At 39.0% G+C, this 25073-nt stretch overlaps 2 protein-coding genes and 1 long non-coding RNA gene across 5 annotated transcripts; 1 reads left to right on the plus strand and 2 right to left on the minus strand.

The window, feature by feature from the left end:
* The first annotated feature begins 34 nt into the window (after positions 1-34).
* On the plus strand, positions 35-16485 carry col9a3 (collagen, type IX, alpha 3). 3 transcript variants are annotated; one of them, XM_042407926.1, is made up of 32 exons: positions 35-1418; positions 3524-3592; positions 5018-5053; positions 5813-5884; positions 6054-6107; positions 8240-8275; positions 8819-8842; positions 9061-9114; positions 9980-10033; positions 10258-10299; positions 10410-10466; positions 10622-10675; positions 10833-10886; positions 11030-11083; positions 11211-11264; positions 11388-11441; positions 11524-11577; positions 11658-11711; positions 11795-11848; positions 12130-12174; positions 12264-12317; positions 12431-12484; positions 13260-13313; positions 13408-13479; positions 13998-14033; positions 14367-14411; positions 14588-14620; positions 15157-15303; positions 15441-15495; positions 15591-15773; positions 15894-15971; positions 16301-16485. In XM_042407926.1, exons 1-32 carry the CDS (start codon positions 1221-1223, stop codon positions 16483-16485), a joined length of 2169 nt encoding a protein of 722 aa, XP_042263860.1. In that variant the 5' UTR covers positions 35-1220. The 3 variants fall into 3 exon arrangements, with proteins under 3 accessions (XP_042263860.1, XP_042263862.1, XP_042263861.1); XM_042407927.1 differs by lacking the exon at positions 35-1418 and adding an exon at positions 1960-2651; XM_042407928.1 differs by lacking the exons at positions 15894-15971; positions 16301-16485 and having other exon boundaries at positions 15596-15699.
* Positions 10306-11069, minus strand: LOC121895099. The gene is made up of 3 exons (XR_006095675.1): positions 11013-11069; positions 10545-10655; positions 10306-10446 (listed from the first exon to the last, which is right to left on the minus strand). It is a non-coding gene; the product is annotated as an uncharacterized LOC121895099 (long non-coding RNA).
* Positions 16486-16570: 85 nt separating the features above from the next.
* LOC121895092 (transcription factor-like 5 protein) lies at positions 16571-22595 on the minus strand. The gene is made up of 7 exons (XM_042407930.1): positions 22361-22595; positions 20489-21061; positions 20243-20396; positions 19992-20154; positions 19690-19876; positions 18519-18660; positions 16571-18218 (listed from the first exon to the last, which is right to left on the minus strand). Exons 1-7 carry the CDS (start codon positions 22543-22545, stop codon positions 18093-18095), a joined length of 1530 nt encoding a protein of 509 aa, XP_042263864.1. The 5' UTR covers positions 22546-22595; the 3' UTR covers positions 16571-18092.
* Positions 22596-25073: the final 2478 nt, after the last annotated feature.

The following is a 25073-nucleotide window of genomic DNA, read 5'->3' on the forward strand; positions in this document are numbered from 1 at the left end:
CCAGTTCAATAGTGTCGCTCATTTGTGTTTTTAATAGCTTTTAGACAACAATGGAGCTCTATGGCACAGTGTAATAAGCTATATCAGGTTTTAGATACACATACAATAAATGTCAAAGGATAATTTCATTATAGGTTTCAGTCCTCTCATGGGATTTGTTGACAACAACAAAAATATATAGAATATTACCAGACTTATCCTTTAAGGTAGTAATAACTAAGACTGTCTGCGACTGATATTTAATATCTACAGAATACATAAAGCACTATTATTAATGTATATCAATGAGATGATGGTTTCAGCCTTTTTAACACCTTAATACTTTCACAACAGAACAATTTTTTTGCACTGAAAAATAATGAATTGGTTGGTTTTGTTTGTTTTTGGGCTGTTTTTGTGTAAGTAAAAATGTTCTGTACTGGTTTGTGTTTATGCTGGACCCCACTGTTCAAATGGATTTAAGACTGAATGTCACTTAAGTTATATTTCAGTAATGTTGCACAATCTGTATGTCTTCATGCAGATGTGGGAAGAAGACTATATGAACAACTGAAAGCCTTGCCAAAAATGTGATTGACTGGTTGATTGTACAATATGTATGTCTTCTTGGCAGAATTGATAAAGCTTTGGCTATAATTTGAAGTCCACTGTATGTTAATTTGAGATGGGTGCAGTCCATGAAAATTTACAAGCCAGGGTGATTATATCGATGCATCTTTTTCTATTTGCACTTTCACTATTAATTGTTGAAGTTCAAGTGGTATTTACATAACAAAATTGTAATAACTTTACAAAAGTGCTGACTTCTTTATATATGACTTTTGTCCCAACTAAATACCTGGCTGTTTAAAAGCAGAATAAAGTTATATTATTTTCTGACACTTTTATGAAATTAATCTGTGTTTAGCTAAAAGTCTAAATAGCTTTATAGTTTATTAAATCACAGTTCTCAGGATAACACCGGTAGATTTCAGCTTTTCTTCCTATTCTTGAGACTCTTCTTGGATTTCCTATTGCAGCAGCATACAATATACTCAGAAATATCAGTCTTTTTTAAATTTTTTCAGCAAATAAACCAAGCCTCAGTGAAGTGACTCACAAAAGATATTGTTGAGGCCTCAGGATCAGTGTGGGGTCGAGGGTTTATCTGTAAAAAATAAGGAACAGTTGCAAAATATACCGTTGGGAGTCTGAGCTTGCTGTTTGTCATTACGTTGTCCATGCCGGACTCAATCGCTAGATCTACTAGATCTACTGGATCTACCTTTTCCCTGTTTGGAATAATACAATTAAAATGTTTAACACATTTTTTGGCTCTTTTTCAGTTCAGATCAAGTAATGCTCAGAAATACTCGTCTTCCATGACAGAAGATGTGGATATTTCTGGGCTGTTATTGGTCTCCATGTTGACTATGAAGGTAAGAGGTGGTAATAATGTCTGCTATTCCTATATTATGCAGATTTTTCTGGTCAGGATATTTGCAGTTTTTGTGCCCCACTTATGCAGTATTGATGTAAGCATCACTACCAAACTTGAAATGCAGCCATACTCTTCATCCCACTCTACACTGCTGCAAAAATGGTCTTGAAGGTTCATGATGCATTAAGGAACCTGTAAAATACAATGTCAGATTAGACTGAAGAAGTCAGTGTGGTGCTGTTTGGTAATTTAAGGTAATTTACTGATGCAAATTAAAACTTGATCAGTTAAAGGTGAGCGCCACTGATTTTACACATTGAGGTCAGTTTTACTCGTCTTGAAGAGGACTACTCGGCCTGTGAGAACAGTTGTACGTCTATAATGTCTTTTGCGGCTCTGGAGGAGTTTAGAAAATGACCCTGAAGATGTCGTAGTGATGTCATCAGTGGTTATTTCAGCATCGGTTTCTAACAGCCTGCGTTACAAAGTGGGGGCAAGAACTTTGATGATGAGGGTATTTACCAGGTAATGAAGAGAAGATGTTGAGTTGCATTATGGGAAACGTGGGATCCAGCATTTTTGGAGCTTCATTCATACCAGTAACTAAATGTCAGGATATCTCGGCCTCCACTGCTGCAATTTTGACCTTTTTTTTATAATCTGTTTCGTGAGAGTCACCAAAATATATGGAAGTGTAATCCTACATTTCTGGAGTGCAACTTTAAATTATTGCATTTATACGTGGTACCACTGAAGAACCCTTGAAGAGCTCTTTTTTCTACCTTGCAGACATGAAGGATTTGTGATTTAGGTCAGTTTCCAATTGGTCAAAGCATAAACCCCCACATATTTTTTAACATTTTTAGCTCAACCCACTTTCTTGGTGTCCGAAATGGTTTCCCCCTCAGCTCTCTGCCTCCCTCACCAGTTCCACTCCTCCTCACCCCCCTCACCCCTGTGAACAGTGCGCCAGATTGAGTTCAGCCCCTCCAACTGGAGGCTCGGGTTTATCTGGAACCAAAGAGAAAGCCATTCGGGAGCTCTGCGCAGCGAGGTGAAGGAAGGCACCGTTGCGGACGCTGGGGGGGAGTGAGCGAGGACCGGGAACCGGGGATTTGACCTTTTTCCGCGTAAACTCGGGTTTGTGAGGGAGAGCGGGTCAGACATGGCGGTGTTCTCCGCTCTTTGGGTGATCTTACTGTGCCAGCTTTTGACATCATCCTCAGCCCAGGTAGGGTTCAACAAGTGCTGCATCCATCCTTTCTCTTTCACTAGATGCATATTCTTAACTTAGAAGTTTATGTGACCTGATAATCCACCTATTTATAGCCACATCCTTTGTGGTGATGATTACTTGCATGCCATCTACACTAAAACTTGATGAATATCGATATTTTGATCTATGCTGCACACTCCAATGTTATTAAATTTTCCTGCACAATCATCACTGATTGAATCTGAGTGATATTATGTGTCTCTGGTTCTGTGGGCCTATTTTTTGCTCCACCATATAAGCCTAATCGTGTGCAGGTGGCTGTGCTTCTCTCACTAGTTGATGAAGTTGGGGTTATGTTTTCCTTGAACCTGTGGAATGCGCGGATTGCAGATCAGTGCCACAGCGCACAATGCCACCTCTGTTCATTCAGGCTCCCCGACTGAGTCAAACGGAGGAGCTCATTTAGAAAATCCTCAGTGAAATTAGTTTATTCTGTTTGGATGAACACTTGTTTATTTGTGTTTTCGTATAAATCTAGTCTTCCTTTTGTGCGTAATTGGACATTTAAAGCGTCTTTACGCGCGCCTGTTTGCATCATGGTTTTCACTGTGTTGCAGTTGTACTGAATACTGTATGTTTAGATACATCTTCAGAATAAGGCAGAATTATTGCATTTTAATAATATTGTAGGGATTAGACTTTTAATTCATTTTCTTATTCACTCTCACACCGGTAATGCCAAAATATACCAGTTCATCATCACATCACTTTGTGTTTTATTCATTTCATATCAAACTCTCTGCTTGTGATGTTTGCATCGAATGAACTGTAACTGGCTGCTTAGTGTTACATTGTGAAATTGTTTTCTGATGAATTTTGTATTGCAGAGGCCAGGCCCCAGAGGATCGTCTGGGCCACCAGGACCCCCAGGGGAACCAGGAAGGGATGGCACTGATGTGAGTTGAGCAGACTCCAAGAGTTTGTGAACTGGAAACCAATGTGTCTGTAACTTTCTCATCTTTTAGATTTAACAGTCAACTCCAATAAGGAGATAAGAAAAAAAATATTAGCTCCCATCAATGTTGGGTTTCTCTCTGTAAGTTTTCATCCTCTTTTAAGAAAATTGGGGTTGTCAAAATGTCAATAACATTTTGAAATATGTGCCCAGACCATATACTGATATTTTTTTACTAGCCAGCTCTGCGGCTTTACGTTTTTACATGCTGTATTTCAAAATTGTACTGTATTCCCACTCCTTCCTTTAGTGTTTTCTTTGTGCATAAATGTGGCTAAAATGTTTCTAGATATTAGTTTTGATCACATTGACCCCACCCACAGCCCCGCCTACAAATATTAAATAATAATCATGGTTGTCAGGTAGGCAGGGTTTAGGCATGTATCTATCAAATGGAGTTCTGTGGGTGGAAGTGTGTTGAAAAACTGTCCAGTCATTTATGTTTGCCTTTAAACCCCTCAAAATGTTAAATATAAATGTAAATGGCTTTTATCTCTTAAATGTCTTTGATTTAATCTATTTAATCTTAATCAGCCTGAAATGTCTGGATCATCGAATCTTGTCAGATAGAAATGTGAACAATACAAAAACAATTCACTTTAATTCCAGTTCCCAGAGTCTTTACTGTTTATGGGGTTATGCTGGCTTAAAGGATATAATGTCACAGTGAAAATATGAGTAAAAACATGATGTAAAACCGTATTTTCACAAGTTAGAGGGGGAAATTGGATTATGGGATAGCAAAATCAAAACAAAAACTCTTTGCTTCCTGCATGTTTATGTCTTTGATTTGTGTTCCTCTTGCTGTTACATAAAATAATGATTGAAAAGGAAAAAAAAATGGTGAATGTTATGTGTCCATGTCAGGGAATCTCAGAGTATTTTATTTGTGGATATTTTTGTGACTCCAGTAAAGGAAGGCACACAGAGGGTCCATTCATACATTCCCCAACCCTGTGAGACCATCTAGAGTTTCACCTCACACCTCCTTCCTGCACTTTCAGCCCCCCCTGTCCAAACCAAACTGAGGCTTTTATCATGTGACCAGTCGGCGTCAGGTCATTTCAGTTGTGTTTGTTCTTCCCCAGTCGCTGCAGAAGCTAAACATTATATCCTATACACTGGAGCAGACCACAGACTCACTGCTGCAGTCACATTAATATTTCAGCTGTTTGAATCTTTCTCCACAATCAAACACTGTTGACTCTTGAAGTCTTTGAGCTACTGTGGGGGCCACATTTTAAAGAGCTTCATTTGTATGATCCTAAATTAGTCTGAAGCATTCAAGATGTGCAACAAACAGACTAAAACTGAATAAAATGTTTTTATCTGGCTATGTTATGTATTTTTTCTTTCTTATTAACAGGGCAAACCTGGACCTGCTGGACTACAAGGGAAAGCAGTAAGTATTTGAAAAAGTCAATTTTATTTAGGGACTTAAAATTATTGTGGTGATGAGGGGGGATTAACTTTATGTTCTACTTTAAAAAGCGTAAAGGTCACTCCCAGTGTTATTAATGTTTTCTTTAAACTCTCCTCTTGACTTAGAAAAAAATTGCAATACTCTCCCCCCAACATGTCAAAATGGTGTCAAACAGTGTCAAATTTGTACAACTTGTTTAATCGTGAACCCCAATTTAAACCTTAACATATCAATAAAACGTGTCAATTTCGCCACAAATGTATACATATACCCTAATACAGAGACAGAACTGTCCTCTGCATAAATCATAGTGAAAGTGCAAGTTGTCCTATTGACATAACAATTCATGCAAGTATTAACTATATTGCAAAGGAAGGCTGAAATAAAATGCATATTTAGGATGGAAAAGATAGAAGACCCTCCCCTGCTCTCCCCCAAAAAGTCAGACTACTATAAATTCAGCCAAAAGCAAACAACAATCTCCCCCTTTTCTCCCCCCCACCCCCCTTTCCCTCCCTAATATTTTTCTTAGAATCCCTTACATACCCCAAAATCACAAATTTATCTCAAAGGGCTTTAAAATCTTCACAGTATATTGCACCCTCTAAAAACTCCCCCCAAAAATCTTGCTGTTAATGTATGTAAACTCATGGTGTTCAGATAAAAGAAGTATCAATCAATTGCTCAGTCAACTAGATAACTGACTTCTTCTGCGCTCATAAATCTCTGTCTGTGTAGGGTCCTAAAGGGAAAGCAGGAATACCAGGAGGACTTGGAAAACCAGGCCTGCCAGGACTTCCAGGGGTGGACGTAAGTGTCACACAGACAGTTCTTACACTAACATCAATACACCCCCTCAGGAATGTCAGGAATCGACACCTAAACAGAATGTAGTTTTGTCTATGAAACTGAAATGATAGATGACTGACAATGTGTAAACAGCAGAACATGACGCAATGATGTACAACTTTCTCTTCAGGGTTTGACAGGTCCTGATGGTCCTGCTGGGAAGGATGGACCCGCAGGGGAGGCAGTAAGTGTGTCTTAGTCTACTGATCATGCCGGGATGCTGAGGATACACTTAAAGATGCACCGAGCTGAGTTATATGACTTCATTTTGATTGGGTGCTGTAGTATGAAGATCTTCAGGAGGGTCTAACAGGGACGAGGCCTGTGTTTCCTCTGTCAACCTAAATTTGTCAAGCTGGCTCAGCCTCTTGGTGGGAATATTTTTAATGAGGGATCAGAATTGGATTTATTTCTGCTGCTTCCCTAATCCGGCCCGGAATGCACACTGTTTCCCACAAATCTGTGGGACTGTAGGGAATGATGATCTGTTGCCCTGATGCTGAAGGAAACAGGTATTATCCTTTGAGAGATACACGAAGGACAGAATCACAACACATGTGACATCACACAAGTGCTGCATATGTGCAGTGTCATATGTCCTCAGGACTGACTTGCCACATTTTTACACAAGATAGGAAAGAACCAGTAGTAAAGATTGAGGCTGTAAGGCTGCAAATCCACTGTCAAGACAGATAAACCCCCAGGCAATTCAACTAATTTGCCAACCTAATGAGGAAGCTTGCGTCAACCAATGTCCCTAATTACTCAGATTACTGCACTGTTATAGCTGGCTCACAAACCTGAGATTTGTGCTGAATAGTCATGCATAGACAAACAGGATCAAACTGGTGCAGTTTGAGGCAGAGCAGGAGCTAATAGACATACTTTAATCCGCTCTGCCTCATCTGTGTTCAACACAACAGTAATGATGACTTTTAACAACACCACATTGATTGTGCTGTGCCAAGTTTAAGCACATCTTAGTGTTATAATTATAAGTTATTGAACCATTCTCAGCCAGCTCACATCTGTCTGTTTGTGATTTGTGTGCTAGCATAGCCTGTCGTCTGGTTTGCACACTGAGGAATGCAATGAGTAAGTGTAACATCACTATGTTAGGCCTGCTTATTTAGAGTCTTTTGTCCTCTCACCTCTCAGACAACACAAATACAGCTGTGAGGGGGGTAAACAAAGAGTTACAGGAGAGGAGATGAGATGATCACAAGGGGGCTGGCTGGGGTGGGGGGGCATTAGAAAGGAAAGGAGAAGGGGCGACACAGAAAACCACAATTTCATCACGTATTTGTGGAACAACTGTGTAAAAGTGATTTTTTAATGACAGAAATAATAGATGTAAACAAAGAAGGCATCAACAAAGAAAGAAGAAGTATCAAAAGTAATAAAATATACTTGTTATTGTGTCCTCCACAGCAAACAGTGCAAAGTATTTACTGTACATTACTTCTGGTACAGATAACCATCACTACACATGCAATGAGGGTCATTGATTTTGAGAAATGATCATATTAATCAATCACAATAATTGCCTTATATTATATTATATTATATTATATTTTCTTCTCCAAGTATCTCTAATGATTAGTTGCAAAACAATTGTGATCTTTCACATGACCTACAGCAAAATAATCATGTCCAGATTTCTACATATCTATTATTTTTCAATACTGATTTTGTGGTATTTTTATGTTTATTAATCATCATCAGTAGAGGGTGAGAGGAAACATTGACAACTTTTTTTTACTGTTTTAACCCTTTTCAATGTATTAATGGTATAATATAATTCTATATATATAATATAAAATGAAGTCATATATAGCAACAACTCTCCTGTATCTAGCTGATATATGACTAGCAGTCATGTCAAACAGCACAAACATACAAATTCATACATGGAGCCTTACACTATTTGCTTATTTTAAGGGTGGTTAGTAAGATAAATGCACAGAATGACAGTCTGATGTAAATAGTTTAACATTTTAATGTGTTCATAATATGTTCAATGTAGTTCATGCATACCCTAAACTGATAATTGTAATCGTCAATAATTGTATATGTTTTAAGACTGTCACCATTTTCATATTGTTGAGATACTTAAGAGTTTTTCTGGTAAAAGTTTACCACAATGCTCTTTAAATCAAGAATCCCAAATGCCATAGAATACCAAAGAATTTGTATCAACCCCCAAAAATAATTTCTATTATGTTCCTACATGAATAAGCATATTTTACATTTTCTTTTGCACTGCTTAATGATGTCTGAGATGCTGATTGTGATATTTTGCCTGGTTCTCTACAGGGTGATGCTGGACCTGCTGGGCCACCTGGACCTCCTGTAAGTAGCCCCACATAATACATACATACATAGCACCTAAAAAACAATACACAGGCACACAGCAGTTACTTTATATAATCTGTTCTCCAGTCCTCTAATATGTAACCACTTCACTGACCATTGTAAAGCATCTAGAAAGACTCCTCATTCTGTGTTATTCTTATCCCTACATCTATCACTGGACCAAAGGAAGTCATTCCTTTTCAGATCACATTGGATAATTTCATATGAAGACAATAAAGTTGTGTAATTCTGCTCCTGTAGAATCAGGGATATAACTCAGCTCTAAGCCCTCAGCTAACATAAAGATTATGAGGACACTTTTGAAAGCAGCACATATTGTCCCTCTAATACTCAGATTATAGTTAGCCCTGATATAACTGGACTGGAAAGTGGATATCCACCTCACGGCAACAACCTGTGACAAACTTTCAAAGTGAATTTAATGCAGTGATACATCACATGGTGGATATTGATGTTGTGAGTAAATCTAATCATCGCTTGGTGTTTGTGACTTAATTTGCCTTCCTGTGTCTTCCGTAGGGCAGAGGGAGACCAGGAGCTCCAGTGAGTACAGAGCACTGTCTTTTTATATTCTTGTTATGTGCAGTAAGGTGGCGAAAGTGATGCATTTGTATCATTTTTACTTGTTGCTAGTGTTTGTTTACATGCTGGGAGAGTGTGCTTGTACATGTTACACTACAGTATGTTGCTGTCCAGATTGCATGCTACATCTAAAAATGTACTCTGATGCCTTGCACACACCCAATGTCTTTTGTTTCTAGGGGTTACCTGGAACCAACGGGTTGCCAGGCGGAGTCGGACCCCAGGGTCCAGCGGTGAGTATCTGCCTGATCTCCCAAATTAGACTTCCTGTCGTCATCATGAAGACGTCACATCCACTGATTCAGGATGAGATATAATAAGAATACAAGAGTAATTCTTATAATTATATTTTATTCTATCCTTAATTCAATATCCAGATGGCCAAAAAATACTCTATCAACTTATCATCAAATTCATACAGAAGCATCTGTAGCAGAAACCATAAATGATCTGAATGAGTTATAAAGCTCAGAACATCTCACAGATGAAGCTGTGATTTTAACTCATAGCTCTACTGAAATCAACCAGTACAACATTGCCCTAAATTTCCATATTATATAGTACTGGTGGGCGGACAAGAATAACCACTGGAGGGGAAGGACAGTTCAGTATGTGGGCTGGCCTCGTGTTTCATCTGGGTCACACTTTATTTGGATTGTCCAGTGCTCATAATCAGCTTATGATTACTTCAAAGTTCACACAGATGCTACAAAACCATCAACAGAAGTGTGAAGACATTTTATTGTCTGGGTCAGATTTAAGGCGGGTTAACATTAAAGAATACAGTTTGGGTCAGTGTTAGGATATTCGTTCCGCTAATGTCAGGGTTACTGTTGCTATAGTGCAAAGGGTCACTCAACTGAAAATGTACTTTTTATGACCTTTTAAATATTCCAATTATCTGTCACTCTGGGTTGGAGAAAGTTACCATCATGGACAACCAGAACTGATTCTAGTAACTGCAACCAGATGACCTCACCTAGCTTAGATGTTGCAGATGAGAGAGACTGATCAGGAAACATCCGAAGTCGATGGAGTAATGTAGCTTCATAACTGAGATGCTGAAGATGATACTAATCTCCTCTGTCTGTTTATCAGGGTGCTGAGGGTCTTGCAGGACTTCCCGGACCTCCTGGCCCTGATGGACCACCAGTAAGCGCAATCATCATTATAGACTTGATAAGTGGTGCTGCTGGTACAACACAGTCATATATTTTTCCACTGCCACCCAGTGGACTTCTTGTTGAATGTCTGTAAATTCACAGAAGCACCCTACCAAGTACAAGTAAATACACCTGAACCAAGGATGCATTACAAAACATTGATAAAACTTCTCTTAATTTCTTGCTGTTTGCTGTCATCCCTCCCTCTATCAGGGTCTTCCCGGTACTCTTCATGATCTCAACGGTGACCTTCTGGTAAGTTTTCAATAATGCATCTGTGAGGGCAACGTAATGACAGTAAACTTAATGTGCGTCCTCTGCGTAGACTGTAGAGTGCTCAGAGCTTTGTGTCTTGTCCTCTGCAGTGTCCTGCAATCTGCCCCCCTGGTCCCTCTGGTCCTCCTGGGATGCCAGGATTCAAGGTAAATATAGCTTCTGTCATAGTTCTATTTTTGATTTGTTTTGAATTATATGCTGCTCAATATGTCCTTGCAATGTACCTCATGCTGCGCTCTCACAATACATTTCCCTCCACACTCATGTCTGTAATCACTTCTGTGTATTTTTACTCATGCAGGGTCACACAGGTCATAAAGGAGAAAAGGGAGAGCCTGGGAAAGATGGGGAGAAGGTGAGTTTATTATGAGACATACTATACTTTGGATGTCAGTGACATGAGGATAGAATTGTCCTATTATGTGCAAAAATTGGTTTTATTGAGTATAGCTGCTTGTATTCCTGTGAGTTGGTGTTTTGTTGATGTACTAAGTGTCCTGTTTTGTCTTTAGGGTGATGCTGGCCCACCTGGTCCACCAGGTATTCCTGGTACAGTGGGTCTGCAGGTGAGTTACATGAAGATTTTTCCTGCTTTTGTGTCACTTTATACCTGTTGTCCATTAGCGCCTGGGCAATTTTTGAGGAATAATCACATATTTAGAGCATTTTTTAATGTTTTTAAGTGCCCTCACAATGCTCTCTTTTTCAGGGCCCACGTGGTCTAAGAGGTTTGCAGGGCCCAATGGGATCTGTAGGAGACAGAGTAAGCAACTTTAATAGCATTATCACAACTTCCTTGTTCAAGCTTCTTATCACTGACAGTTCACACACTTAAATTTGTGTACAAACAGTATGTTTTCTTTGACCTCATACTCTTTGTATGTCTCTAGGGCCTGCCAGGATTCAGAGGAAAGCCCGGCATTGCTGGCATCATTGGAAAGACAGTGAGTCTCTTTTTGTTTGTAAAACACTTGAAATAATTACAACATTTAGTAGTAATTTACAGCTAGAATCAATGGCTGGTCCCATCAATGAATAGCTGTTTGTGTTTCATCTGATTTTTCCAGGGTGATGCTGGAGAAAAGGGGCCACAAGGCTTCAAAGGTCCCAAAGGTGAAATTGTAAGTAAAAGACTTTGAGTTGTGACTATGAGTTCACCAAGTATAAAAAATGTAAAACTGAGAGTCTGTTATCTTTGAACAGGGTAAAATTGGTCCTAAAGGAGGTCCCGGTGGAGCAGGACCCAAAGGGGAGCCTGTAAGTGCATATCAGAAAGATTATACATTATTAATATCACCACTCAGAACCATGAGGATCATATTTGATGTCCTCCACAGGGTATTCCTGGCAGGGATGGCAAAGATGGTACACCAGGATTGGACGGCGAGAAGGTAAGTTGCACCTTTTCTTCTTGCATTCTCTGTCTGCCGTAGCAAAACTGATGTCACACTCACAGTGGTCTCTGTTTTGATAGGGTGATCCCGGGCGCCATGGAGTAGTTGGAGAGAAAGGACCAAACGGCCTTCCTGTAAGTATTTTGAAATAGACTAGAATGTGTCCTGGGCTAATTGATAGTAAAGGAATTTGTTTAGTTCACTCGCCATCTTGATTCTTCATTCTAAGTAGCAGTTTGAATATAATACCCACTCTCAGCAACATTCTGCACATTCATTTTCTCAATCCTAATCCACTGCCTTGTTCAACTCCTGAATAGGAAAATTCAGTTGCTTTAAAGATAAAAATGTCGTAAGTCAAAACGCCTCCAAACGTACTCTGTCAGTGATCATTGTTTTGTATTTTCTGTTCCAGGGTCTACAAGGAAAGAGTGGCGCAAAGGGATCCAAAGGAGAAGTCGTGAGTGTTACAACAAAACAGAAACACACTTTAACCTTAAAGCTAAAATTAGCACCATGTAGGATAACTGTTATCTTCTCTTACAATAGGGTGATCCAGGGAAAGCTGGAGAGACGGGACCCTCTGGAGAGCCAGGTATTCCTGTATGTATCTGATGGGCTTTTGTGGTATCACTGGGACACTTAACCCAACATGGAACTTTAACAATGTTGCGTCTGGTCTCTAAACTTTCCACATCTTTCGTCTGCTCCATCAGGGTGACATTGGCATCCCAGGAGAGAGGGGGATAGCAGGACCCAGAGGAGTAGCTGTGAGTTAGTGATTACAACTGTCATCTATGGTGATGTGAACATTATCTGCTGTCAAATCGCTGCACTGCTAGTTTAGCTATAAAAACATCAAAAGCATCTATTACACACGACATTTAAAAATAATCTCTGCCCCATTTACAAGCCAAATGATTAGACTCCTTGCTGCACAGATGGCCGTCTGTTTAATTTAACCATTTTTTACAGAATGTATACTGCTCTAATAACCAGTGTGAATATTTGAAGAAATAATGACTGAAAAAGGAATGGCATTGATGGAAAATATCTTAAAAGACCACAATTCATAGCAGCATACAGCATGAATATGCTCACATCAAGATAAAACTGGAATAGCAGGATAACAAATTACTGCCCTTCAAAGTTTATGATATTTTGCTACAGAAGTAATAAGAGTATTGCTGCTAATTCAGTGGCTCACTAAGGTGAAATGGATGTCCAGTGGTGAGAGCAGGTATTCATAAAGGAGGAAATAATAAACAGAGGGGTCTTTGTTTTTGACAGCAGACCCCGCAGCGAGAAAAAAAAGATAAAATAGCAGCTCTAAAGCTGGACAGATTTACTTTCAAAGCATTTATTAGATCAGCATACGAATTAACACTATTATCACACACTGCACTGCATAATGAATCATGCCTCACATAACCATCATGTCCATGTAGTCCGTTCTTATACTGCAAGAAAAAAACATCATTAATATCCAGATTGTTTTTCTGTTGTACTCTAATAAGATCACATGATAATGTCTGTTTCCAACAGGGAGCTATTGGACCAGCAGGCAACATTGGACCTCAGGGAGTGAAAGGCTTCCAGGTCAGTTGCATGACAACACCAATCATCATCAGTTTTTTTTTTAAATTTTATTATTATCAGATAACTTACTGGCTGTGTTTGTCATGTGCTGCAGGGTGTAAAAGGAGCCTTGGGGGACCCAGGTCTTCCAGGTCCAACAGGAATCCGTGGGGAGTTTGGAGACAGGGTGAGTTTGACATTTATGATAATATGTAATGTGTCCCAAGGCTTAACATCATTCAGTGTAATGATATACACTGAATCCATGATATATACAGTTCATACACAACCACTACACCACTGAACAGAATGTGATGAGCTGATGACCTGACATAGACTAATATTATCAAAAAACAGGTACAGTAAAAACCACCCAAAAACTCAAAACCTCCTTTAAGGGCCACCCCTTACAGACACAGTAGCGATATGTAACCATCCAGCTGTGTTCATGGGCGAGTATGTCAACATCCAGGTCATCCCACCTCAGCCTTAGTGGTATAAACTTAAACTGCAGCCAGCAGAGAGCTCAGACACAAAGTGGCCTCCTGTTCAGAATCTGAGGACAGAACAAAGACAGTCTTTATATCACTCCTGGTTCCCCTCAACCAGCCCACCTCACTTCCCTTCATCCCCCTTCCTTATTCCACAAATGTCTCTATATGGCTCTCATTTATTCTCTCTCTCTCTCCTTTTTCAAACCTACAGGGTCCAGTTGGAGCTTCTGGACCTAAAGGAGACATGGTAAATATATTTATATCAAAGTTGAAGCTGGTCAAGCTTAAATATGAACTGTGATAGTCTTCACCCAGCTGCTTGAAGGTTATAAGAGAGAATAAATATTTTTTATGCTGTTGGGTGAAAATCCTCGATGTCCAAAAAAGTGTCAACTTCTCAAGAACTAAGAAAAACAGCCTTAGTGTGTTTCTTTTTATTTCCTCAATGATGATGCTAAAAATGTTTTACCAGTCCAAGAGATTACAGAATTTTCTCAGTCAGGTACCATTTTTCAAACAAAAACCAACCTGGAGTTGTGAGATTTAATCAAATAATTCAGATGTTATGTTGTAACTTTAGGGTGTGGCAGGAAGTGATGGTTTACCAGGAGAGAACGGAGAACCTGTAAGTATTTTCTTTCATTCCTATGCCCCAATCAAAATCAAAACTATTTGTAACCTAGAGACTCGTTAGTTTGTTAGCAGTAATTTGCTTTCTTCATTCATTTTTTAAAATATTCTGTAATGTAAAATCATGCAGTTTTCACTTATGTTTAACTAAACTTTTGTCCTTATTTTCAGGGTCATTTTGGACCAGTTGGACAAAAGGGAGAGGTGAGCTACATCTATGTTTTCAAAATGCGTGTGGGTGTAATTAGCGGTGCAAGTTTGTTCCAAACTCCCTCTGTGTCTCACTGAACATTAAAAACTGGTGCCTAGCTCTGAGCTATTGGCCACTTGTCAGTCACTGCACATGATTCTGCCTCACATTCCCGGTTTAATAGGATTAATTAAAGATAGGTATTGCTGCTTTAGGTTTATCGGCCAGTTCACCACTATCGCCACAAGGGAGAGACGAGTCACATTAAGCTGCAGCACAATTTTTGTAATTAGAGACACAGCACTGATGAGTCTCACTTTCTTAGTCTCATTTACTGTTTGCTGTGCTCGTTGGAGTAATTATCAAGCAACAAGACGCCATATGAATCCGCCCACGCGTCGTCTCAACAGACCCAGTTTGCTCCTTAGTTGGTGTTTAGTCAACGATCAAATCAGAGGCTTATGGATGTTTTTAGCTCCAGTTTGGAAGAAATTGATTTCTTCATTTTTGCAGAATATAATGTGTCATTTAATGTTTGTTGTTATTATAGTCAGGGAAACGGGGTGAACTGGGACCTAAAGGTGTGACAGGTCCACAAGGAGAGCTCGGAGCAAGAGGGGCCCCAGGAAAAGAAGGACCAATGGGCTTCCAAGGGGAACAAGGTCTGCCTGGAATTCCAGGAAAGACAGGTGTACCCGTGAGTGTTTTTTTATATATATGTACAAAACTGTAAGCAGCTTGTGATTAATGGTAGCATATTAAATGTTGCTGTTTTCTAACGAAACACCTGAATGAGCTTCTGCTTTAATAATGTCTTCTTCACTTGTGTTTCAGGGTAAACTGGCAAGCGAACAGCACATCAGAGAGCTGTGTGGCTCAATGATCGATGGTGAAGATCTTAACAAATCTGTGTCTATAATTCATTCCAGTGCTGAATAAAACGTAATCTGGGAATTGACCTTCTTGGTGTTTTCTATCACCCAGATCAGATTGCACAGTTGGCCGCTAACCTTCGAAGACCCCTGGCCCCTGGAATGGTGGGCCGTCCTGGACGTGCTGGACCTCCAGGAAAGCCAGGAGTTACTGGCTCTATTGGGCATCCGGGTTCCCGTGGACCACCAGGGTACAGAGGCCTGCCAGGAGAGCTTGGAGATCCTGGTCCCAGAGGTATGAAAATTAATTATAATATATAATTATAAGAACTTTTGATTTATTGGTAGGAGCACAAAATCAATTGATCAATGACATCATCTAATTGTCTATTTAACTTTTCTGTTTTCACAACAGGTGATGTCGGTGAGGCAGGTGATAAGGGACCCGTTGGCAAAGCCATTGAAGGGCCCACTGGAGACCAAGGATACCCAGGTATGTGGCCCCTGTACAGTACACTCTAATTGGAGTTTGAGCTTTAAAGTGTACCAAATCCAGGGCAGACAGACACTAAAAATGGTTTACTGTCACAAATGAAATGGAGCCATAATTAATGTTATTAGTTACATCTGTGCTTTTCCTGCTATGACACAATGTGAAAAAAGTGAGGTGTGGGAAAAGTCTATTGTGGTATAATTTCTACTGGAAACATTAACATTAACTGTCCCTCAACAAGGTGTAATATTTGATCAAAAATATTATAGAACACTTGCAAGTACAGCAGTGCTTTGTCTTTGGCTCATTCTCTGTAATGCTGTCCACAGGTCTGCCAGGAGTACCTGGAATTGTCAAAGATGGGCGTGATGGATCTCCAGGAGATCCAGGTGAGCCTGGAGAGCCAGGCAGGGTAGGTAGGACTGGGCACCAGGGCACTCCTGGAATCTGTGACACATCAGCATGCCAGGGAGCATCAGTCGCTGGGAAATCATCCAACCCCAAAAACCATTAAAATCACTTCCTGCAACCTGACGCCATCCAGACCATGGAGGAAGGATGAAAAGTGAGGGAAAGGAAGGAATGAAAGAAGAGAGCGATCACAAAAATGTCCTCTTTATTTAAATACATGTATCACAAGATGGGAAGAGTAACATCAACAGGTGTGATATTTTGAGAGGAATAGAGGAACATCCAAGGAGTGACATGAATAACAGAACAACTGAGAGACAAAAAAAAAAAATCAAGATGATATCCATAAATAAAGTGGACAGAGGCATGGAAGAGTGCAAGAGAACAACTGCATTGCTCCAAATACTATCACATAACAAGACTTGACTTACAAACAACTGGAAACATGAATGATGAGTCCTTTTTGTATAAAAACTTTGTACATGTTGTTTCCCTGCCCCCATTATCTCTAAAAACAGTGACTGTCTCTGAAGTGAATGTGCATGTATCACAGCCCATTAATGTAAATCACAGGTGTTACCTCAACATACGAGCTTACAGTGTAAAATATGGAAATAGGAGCCAGAGGTAAAAAGCCTCTGTCAAGGAGCTGTGTATGTTTTGTAAAAGGAATAAAAAGAACCAATACCCAGGTGCCCAGAAATTGTGTAGATTAATCCAAAAAACAACTTTTGATAGTCTTTTTTTACAGCTTGTTTTTTGTTTTGTTTTTTAATTACATGTGAAGTTGATTATCTAAACTTGAGAATCAAAAACAAAATAAAACTTGTGGATGGAGAAATCAGACATTGTAAAATAAATTTAAGAATCTTAGGTGCAGTTTTTTTCCTTCTTTTTTTTTCTCAAATCTGCAATGACCACATCCACTATGTACTACCGGTGCTGTAACTATTAAATATACATGACTTTAAATACTATTTATTATTTGTGGGTGACTGTTGTATGTACAGTAAGATGCTACAGCGACATGTTGTAAGAAAGAACAAATAAAGCCACTTTTCAGTAAAACATCACTCTTCTCTACATATCAAATGAACAGTTTGAGAGTAATATGCTTAACACTATGAAAGTCAAGTAATCCCATTAATTTATTAAGTAGAAACACTTCCATACCAAACTATTGGAATATATGAATAAAGACTAATTTGTATGTAGACAAGTAAACTGAACAACATGCTGTATTTTTAGAAAATGTGTATGAACAAAGTAGTAAACAAAATATGAAAGAAGCATATAAGACACATATTTAACATTTTCTAAATGTATGATAGCTGCCTCTGAAGTCTATTTTTTTTCTATCAGCTGTTTTTCAAAGGGAAACAACTATGTATGAGTTTATGAAAAGCCCTTTTATGGCAGTTCAAACACTTGCCTGATATAGTGTTGTCTTCCTGGAGAAAACTAATCATGTTTGAGCATCATATGGCGTGGAACTGAAAAGTTCCCACTGTCTAAATCATTGTAATGTAGTCAGAAGCAGAGCTCACCTCTAAAGGACACTTTTTGTCATTTAAAATGTAAGAACAACACCCACCTAACCCCCACAGCCAGACTGTCTGGGGAGATCCCAGCTACTCAAAGGTTAAATTCAATAATAAATTAAATGTGCTCCCATATCTGGCTGATCTAATCGATAAAATGGTGAAGGGGTCATTGTTCTACCGCAAGAGGAATGGTCAGTGACTCGTCCATCTCCCGCTGGAATGGGCCCTGGCCTGAAGAGGGGCTGGATTTAAGAAATAGTCCTTTATTATCAGTGAACGCACTCTGAAACTCCTGTAAAGGAGAGAACATCAGATTATTGCTAATTACAGATAATACCAGTGCTGCTATAGTAAATTTGTGCCTATCTAGGCTGCCCCTCTCCTTTACTCCAGGTGGTGGTGGTGTTGCACACTGTCAGCATAATGTGGTGGTTATATCAGGGCTTGTTTTAATGTGCTGCAGTATAATTAGGCTCTTATCTTCCAGCCGCAGGTTGCTAGTTACAAATAATTCGGCAGCAGGATGATCAAACCTTAACGTTTCACATCAGTGGATGTTTTAACTCCACAACTCGAGACCACACAAACGTACCTCTTTGAAGGTGTCACCATATGTTTTTTTGATGTATCTCAGGAAGGTAGTGGTCCACTGCAGGGTGGTGACTTTGTCTGTGTCCGAATCACAGAATGGCACCAGCATGTTCAGCTCGTCACAACACAAACGAATCCTCTTCCTGCACAGCAGTAAAGACAATACAGATGTTTTTCTGACAGTGACATCTCAAACATTACTGACTGAGGACTGAGACTTTAGGTTCTATAACCTCATGTCTCAACAATTCATAGCAGACATAATATCTCTTTGACCCGGTTTAATTTATTTTTTACTTAACATATATCTAACAAAGTCTGCATATCAAGCAAATATATGTTAGGTCATGGCCCTAAAGATGATGAACTCTGTTTAAAGAAGTACAGATGGTCTCTAGGATTTAGAATGTACATGGTGGGGGATCAATTTGGTCCTTTTTATTGTATAAAGAGAGAGCTCCAAGGTTAAAGGGTCAGTAAACAGTAAACCAGACATTTGCTGTGTCTAAGCTATGCAGCTGCAACTGCATCATTATCAGTTTATCTGTCGATTATTTTCTTAATTAATCAATTCATTGTTTGGTCATTAAATGTCAGAAAATTGTGGAAATGCTGTTACAATTTCCTACTGCACAAGTTGGTGTCTTCAAATAGTTTGTTTTGTCTGATCAACACTCCAGTACTCAAAAATGATCAATTTACTATCACATAAGACAGTAAAGACACACAATTAAGCTGGGCCTGGGGAATGTTTGGTATTTTTGCCTTTAAAAACTGACTTAAATGATTAATCAAAAATAGTTGCCAATACATATTCTGTTGATCGATTAATCGGCTAATAATTTCAGCTCCAATGTAATGCCCTCAAAATTCCCACTACGGCACAAAAATGTCCACAGCATATAGAATCTCAGTTTACTTCTCACTAGACTAAAATAAGAAGTGTTTATTATGTAGGGAATAGATCATCGTGAATGAAAGATGGTGTAGTCTGTAGTGATGGTTGAGCAAGGCACACATACTTAAAATCTTTAACTAACAACATATTACATGAGGTAATATATACGGCCCAGAGAGACAATAAATATTTATAGTAATAGTATTTCATAAGAGCATGTCACAAACTGTGGAGGGTGCAGAAACACCTTCAGCTGTGAACAATGGCTGCTCACCTGCGTTCCCTCTCCTTACTGTTGTGTTTCTCCCTGCGCTGGCTAAGCGACATACATGATCGTGCTGTTTTCCCGCTGCTGCTCCCTGATCCTCCAGCTGAGTCTGGGGCAGCCTTAGCAGCCTTCACAGGTCGAGAGCTGTGGGCACTACCGTGCTTCCTGGAGGCAGCAGATATTGCCAAATCATCTGTGAAAAACATGAGAGTGTACAAAATAAGACTAAGTTAGACACAAACATATGCATGTATTTGCATAGTAGTACAGCAGACAATATACTTTTGAAATAAGATACTGATTATTACTTTCTATGTTCACCGACTGCTGCTCTTCTGTTGTGTTACTGCTTCTGGTAAAGTGAGGTTTTGTAACAATCCTCTCTGGGCAGAAATTAAATGAAAAACTCTTGGGGATGATTAAACCCTGCTGCTTGTTTGGTTCAAGCATGTGAGGAATATGGCCAATCACCTGAAATTAAAACACAAGAAAGAAAGATTAAACATTGAATTATGCTATAAAGCTGTAATAAAACGCATGACTTTTTTTTTCACCATACTTGGCCACACATGGTCACTGGGTTATATACACCCCCGACATATGGGCTGGTAACCTCAAAAGGATTTGCTCGGTCAGTTTTCATCCACTTCTGCATTTGAGGATGTATGACTGCCTCTTGAGCCTCCGCAGACTGCTGAAACATCGTCAAAAAACTGAAACACAACAGAGATTTTTCACATTCCATAAAAACGAGTGACTTCAGCGTTAGCAACAAACAGCAATACATTTTAATAGTGAAACCTACTTGCTAAGAACTGCTGACTGAATATCTTGCTGCCTTGGCGTGTCAGCAGACATGGAGTTGAACCTTTTCTCCAAGCAAACTCTAGCAGCCGATCTGGATCGCTTCTGCGAAGATGTGCTGCTGTTGGTGGGTGAGTCAGTCAGACTGTTTTCTCCTCTGATTCTGGCCAGCACAAAACCTGGGACCTCTCCATAAGACGTTGGTGTTTTTTCACCTGGCATCACCAGACAGTGTTCCTCTGTCGAAGTTGAGAGGTCAATAGCTTGAGTGGTTGGAACGGGAGAAATCGCTGTGGCGTCTTTAGCCATCACTGCAGCAGGGTAAGATCTGACATCTGGACTGTCTGGAGGAGCTTGTGCCTCCATCTGGGCTTGGATAAGGTGCTGAAGGTGTGTATATTCAACCTCTGTCATCCCCATCAGACCAAGCTCAGTTCCCATCATCTGGCCCTGATCGTATGTCAAACATCCACCTTGGCTCAAAATCACCCCAGCAGAGTCATAGGGATGTTCTCTGGAGGAGGTTGAAGGTGGTACATGGATGGTTTTACAAGCTGAGGAAAAGGATGACATCCTAGAGATGGGATGGAGATCAGAAAAATGTTTTATTTGTCTCAAGGAGTGGAAAGTAACTAATAACATTTACTTAAGTACTATACTTAAGTACAATTTTGAGGTACTTGTACTTTACTTGAGTATGTCCATTTGATGCTACTTTATACTTCCACTCCACTACATTTCAGAGGTAAATATTGGACTTTCTACTCCACTACATTTATTTGACAGCTTTAGTTATTTTTCAGATGTCCTTTTGTGCTTTTGATATCTTATAAAAAGCAGTGTGTAGTCGGGGTCACATTTCAGATGTCTGTGAGTTGTTAACAGCTCCACCAAATAGTGATTTTTCCCTCCAAACTTCACACATGGTTTCATTTCAATAAATATTCAAATGATCCAATATTTCACCAAAAATCAAAGGTTTGAGAAAAAGTTCAAAAACAGAAAACAGATTTGTGTATCAGAACTTTGTTTTTTCTTCTCTCCTCTCCCATTAATCATCTCATGACTCCACAGATTTATCTGGTCCTAACCCTTTGGAGGGGCCCGACCCCTAGGTTGGGAATCTATGGACTTAACTATCTAACTGTATATGAAATAGTTCAAACAACTCCACCTCCAGCAGCTAAAACAGTAACATGCTGCTTACACACTAATGTGTCAGTATTAATAATCTAATGATGTCCTATATAATAATATATCAGTCAGAGGGACCAAACCACTAATTTTACTGCAATACTTTAACTACATTTTGCTGCTAATAGGACTTTAACTTGTAATGGAGTATTTTTACATTACTGTAACGTTATTGGTAATTTTACTGAAGGATCTGAATACTTCACCACTGCTTGTCTCAGCTTTCCACCATTACAGGCCACATACGTGTTAACCGACATCAACTAGCTAAAGTTAAACGTGTCGTGGGCTGTTTTATTAAATGTTTTTTGTCTTTGAACGTAACATAAATTGTTGCCCAAGATAGCTTCAACAAACTTAACATACGGTGTTGATATTAAACAATTCATTTATACCTTCGAGATGTCAGTAGTGAGTAAATTAACTTTAGCTACAAAAGTTAGCTCGCGACTTTATGTTGAGGAACGAGCGACGTTAACGTTAAGCTAGTAACGTACGCTAAATGTCACAAGACGTTGGCATAAATTAACCTGACGTGGACATCTATGTAAAAACCCTTTCCACGTTAAAACGGTTAATATACTTTCAACCATCAATTATTAAGTGGCCCAAATAATGAAGGCTGAACTCTAAATAGTCACCTCTTTATATTGACCTTTCTTTAAGGTCTTTAACTTACTTAATGCCAAATCCTGCCCGATGCCCGCCGGTGACAACTGACGTTGGAGTCCGACCCCGGACGTCGGTCAGTATCCCAGATGAAGCCTCCGATGATTTAAAGAAAAAAATGTTTTTTAACAGACCAATATCAGAAATGCTGTAGACAACCTTTAAAATGCAGTGGTAGAGATGAACTAAGTACATTTACTCAAGCACTGTATTTAAACCCAATTTAGAGGTACAGTATAACCAAGTTACCAATTAAATTGAGTATTTCTACAACTATTTCTCTACTGTACTTACTCCATATAAAACATTATGCATTGTTGTAAATTACATAATATAACAATAAAGTAATTAGCTTTACCCCAACCAGCTACAACCTGCTGCTCATGCATTGATGCATAAATTAATGTCAGTGGTTTAAACATTTATTTAACATTTATTTCTCAACACTTCTTCCACCAGCACTATTAAATTGTACACAACCATAGGGGTACTTAAATCAGCTCTGTCAACCTTCAGGAGCTTCTCAGATGTCCGCTGAAAAAGGCTGGACTGAAAACTGTCAAAGGAGGGCTTTTTTTCAGTTTATTTGAACATTTTAGCTAAATAACCCAAAACGTGTTTTTCTACCTTTTTACCAAAATACTTTGTAGTAACACGTTTACACACTGTAATTATGACAATGAGAGAGAAGAATGAGAGAATCCCACAGGCACTACAGCAGAGAGCCAATAAATATACGTTTGTGCTGATGACTGGTGCTTGTTTATCATATACTAGTATAACTGATTTCAGTAAAAAATAAAAAAAAAATCACGTTATTTTCAGTAGCTTATAATTGTTTCCGTGACTCATCTGTTAGGGTGATTCAAGGAAACTTCTTCTGCAGTTTATTTACATCTTGACCACTTTTCTTAATCCTTATTAATAAGATAAATGATAAGAAAACTAAAATCATAGCAAATGTGAATAATTGTCCAGCACTGGAACTAATGTATAATGGCAAAAAAAATATTGTTAACCCAATTCATTGTGTAGATGAAGTCTTGATCATGTAAACAATATTTCAGGCAAGAATCCATTTAGGATGTGATGCACACAGGTCAGAGGTCCAGTCTCCTGTGCTGAACAGAAAAAGCTGAGGGCCCTTCATGGGAAGTTTGTGGCTGCAATCTGGCTGTTATGTAACAGTGGTGATCTGCTATAACTAGATGTTTTTGTGATTTGTGATTGAGATATTTAATTGTGGCTAAAGCACAATTTGTGCACTTACCAAAGCTAGTTCAATATCAATTCCTTGGTGGGTGCTTTGATGCCTGATGGACTAGATTCAACTGAATGCTGTCGCCCCCCTTTGGTAAACCATGAGCTTTGCAGGTTGCTGTGGAGGCTCATGCACAATATTAACAAATGCAGACTCAGTCTTCTATTAGCAGGGATATTTTTTCCAAGGACTTGTTCTCCCTTCCCTCTTCCTCTTTTACTCATCTGTCCCCACTTGCTTGTCACAGCAAGAGCCCTTAAGAAATAAACCTGAAAACTAATTAAACAACAGGGCTTTTGTATTAAAAAATAATCCATGTTATTGTGCAAACATGTCTCATTCCAAATAAGAAAAAACAACATTTTGCCCTTTAATGGTTCTAGGCAATTATATTGGCCAGCTGTCTACATGGCACACTAGAGTAATTATATATCCTATATAGCATTTCCCTGGAATGAGAATCAGGTCATAATGTGTGTTTAAACCAGGTAAAGGATAGGCTCACATTTTTCAAGTCTGTCTTAAAATATGAACATTGAAACAATTTTTGCATGCTGTAATCATTCCTCCTGTCCATGGTGGCCTTAAAGAGATCCCTTCTTAAAGCCGTTTCAATATCAGTGATGGGGGATAAAACCCACAGTCCTCATTCTGTGCAAAATTACATTCCAAACCAAAATTAAGCTGATATGAGGATTCAGCTGTCTGGGTAAGTCAAATCAAGAGGGAAACCTTCCAAAGTCTTTTTTTATGCAAAATTCCCTCTTTGTGTGACTATTATTTACCACAGTAACACTGTCCAGGGAAACATGGGATATTATGGCCAATATCCAACTGAAAAACAGTTTCAGCATTCATATGGGTACTTGACTATGGTTTTAAGACAGACTTGAAAGATGTGAACCTAACCTTTAAGTTCTTTTCATTCTGGCTGGCTCTGTCTTAGATCAGGACAGGTATAACCCACCAAACTGGTCAACCTTTTCTCAAAAGCATTGGGAGTATGGAGCCTCCTATAACAATAAATGTGCTTGTTTTTGTGTCATTGGATACTTAATGTTCATATGGATATATCCAGTGAAGGAATGGAACAAAGTACTCAAATACCGTACATACGAACAATCTTGAGGTTCTTGATTATTTATATTTTGTTCCACTTTATACTTCTACTCCACTAAATTTCAGAGGCAAATATTGTACTTTTTAATCCACAATATTTATATGAAAGCTGTAGTTAATGTTACTTGCAGATTAACACTTTACATACAAAACTTGCTTTAAAGTATGATACATTCTTATAGATAAGCAACCCAACAATAGTTAAAATGAGCTTGACTAACCACAACAGTAAAATGATACTCAATGATGCACTGACAGGACAATTTTCCTGTATGTTGGTAAGACTTGTACTTATTGTATCTAACCATACTTTCACTCAAGACAGAATTTGAATGTAGGGCTT

This window comes from Thunnus maccoyii, chromosome 4, assembly GCF_910596095.1.
Source record: "Thunnus maccoyii chromosome 4, fThuMac1.1, whole genome shotgun sequence".
NCBI classification, from domain to species: Eukaryota; Metazoa; Chordata; class Actinopteri; order Scombriformes; family Scombridae; genus Thunnus; species Thunnus maccoyii.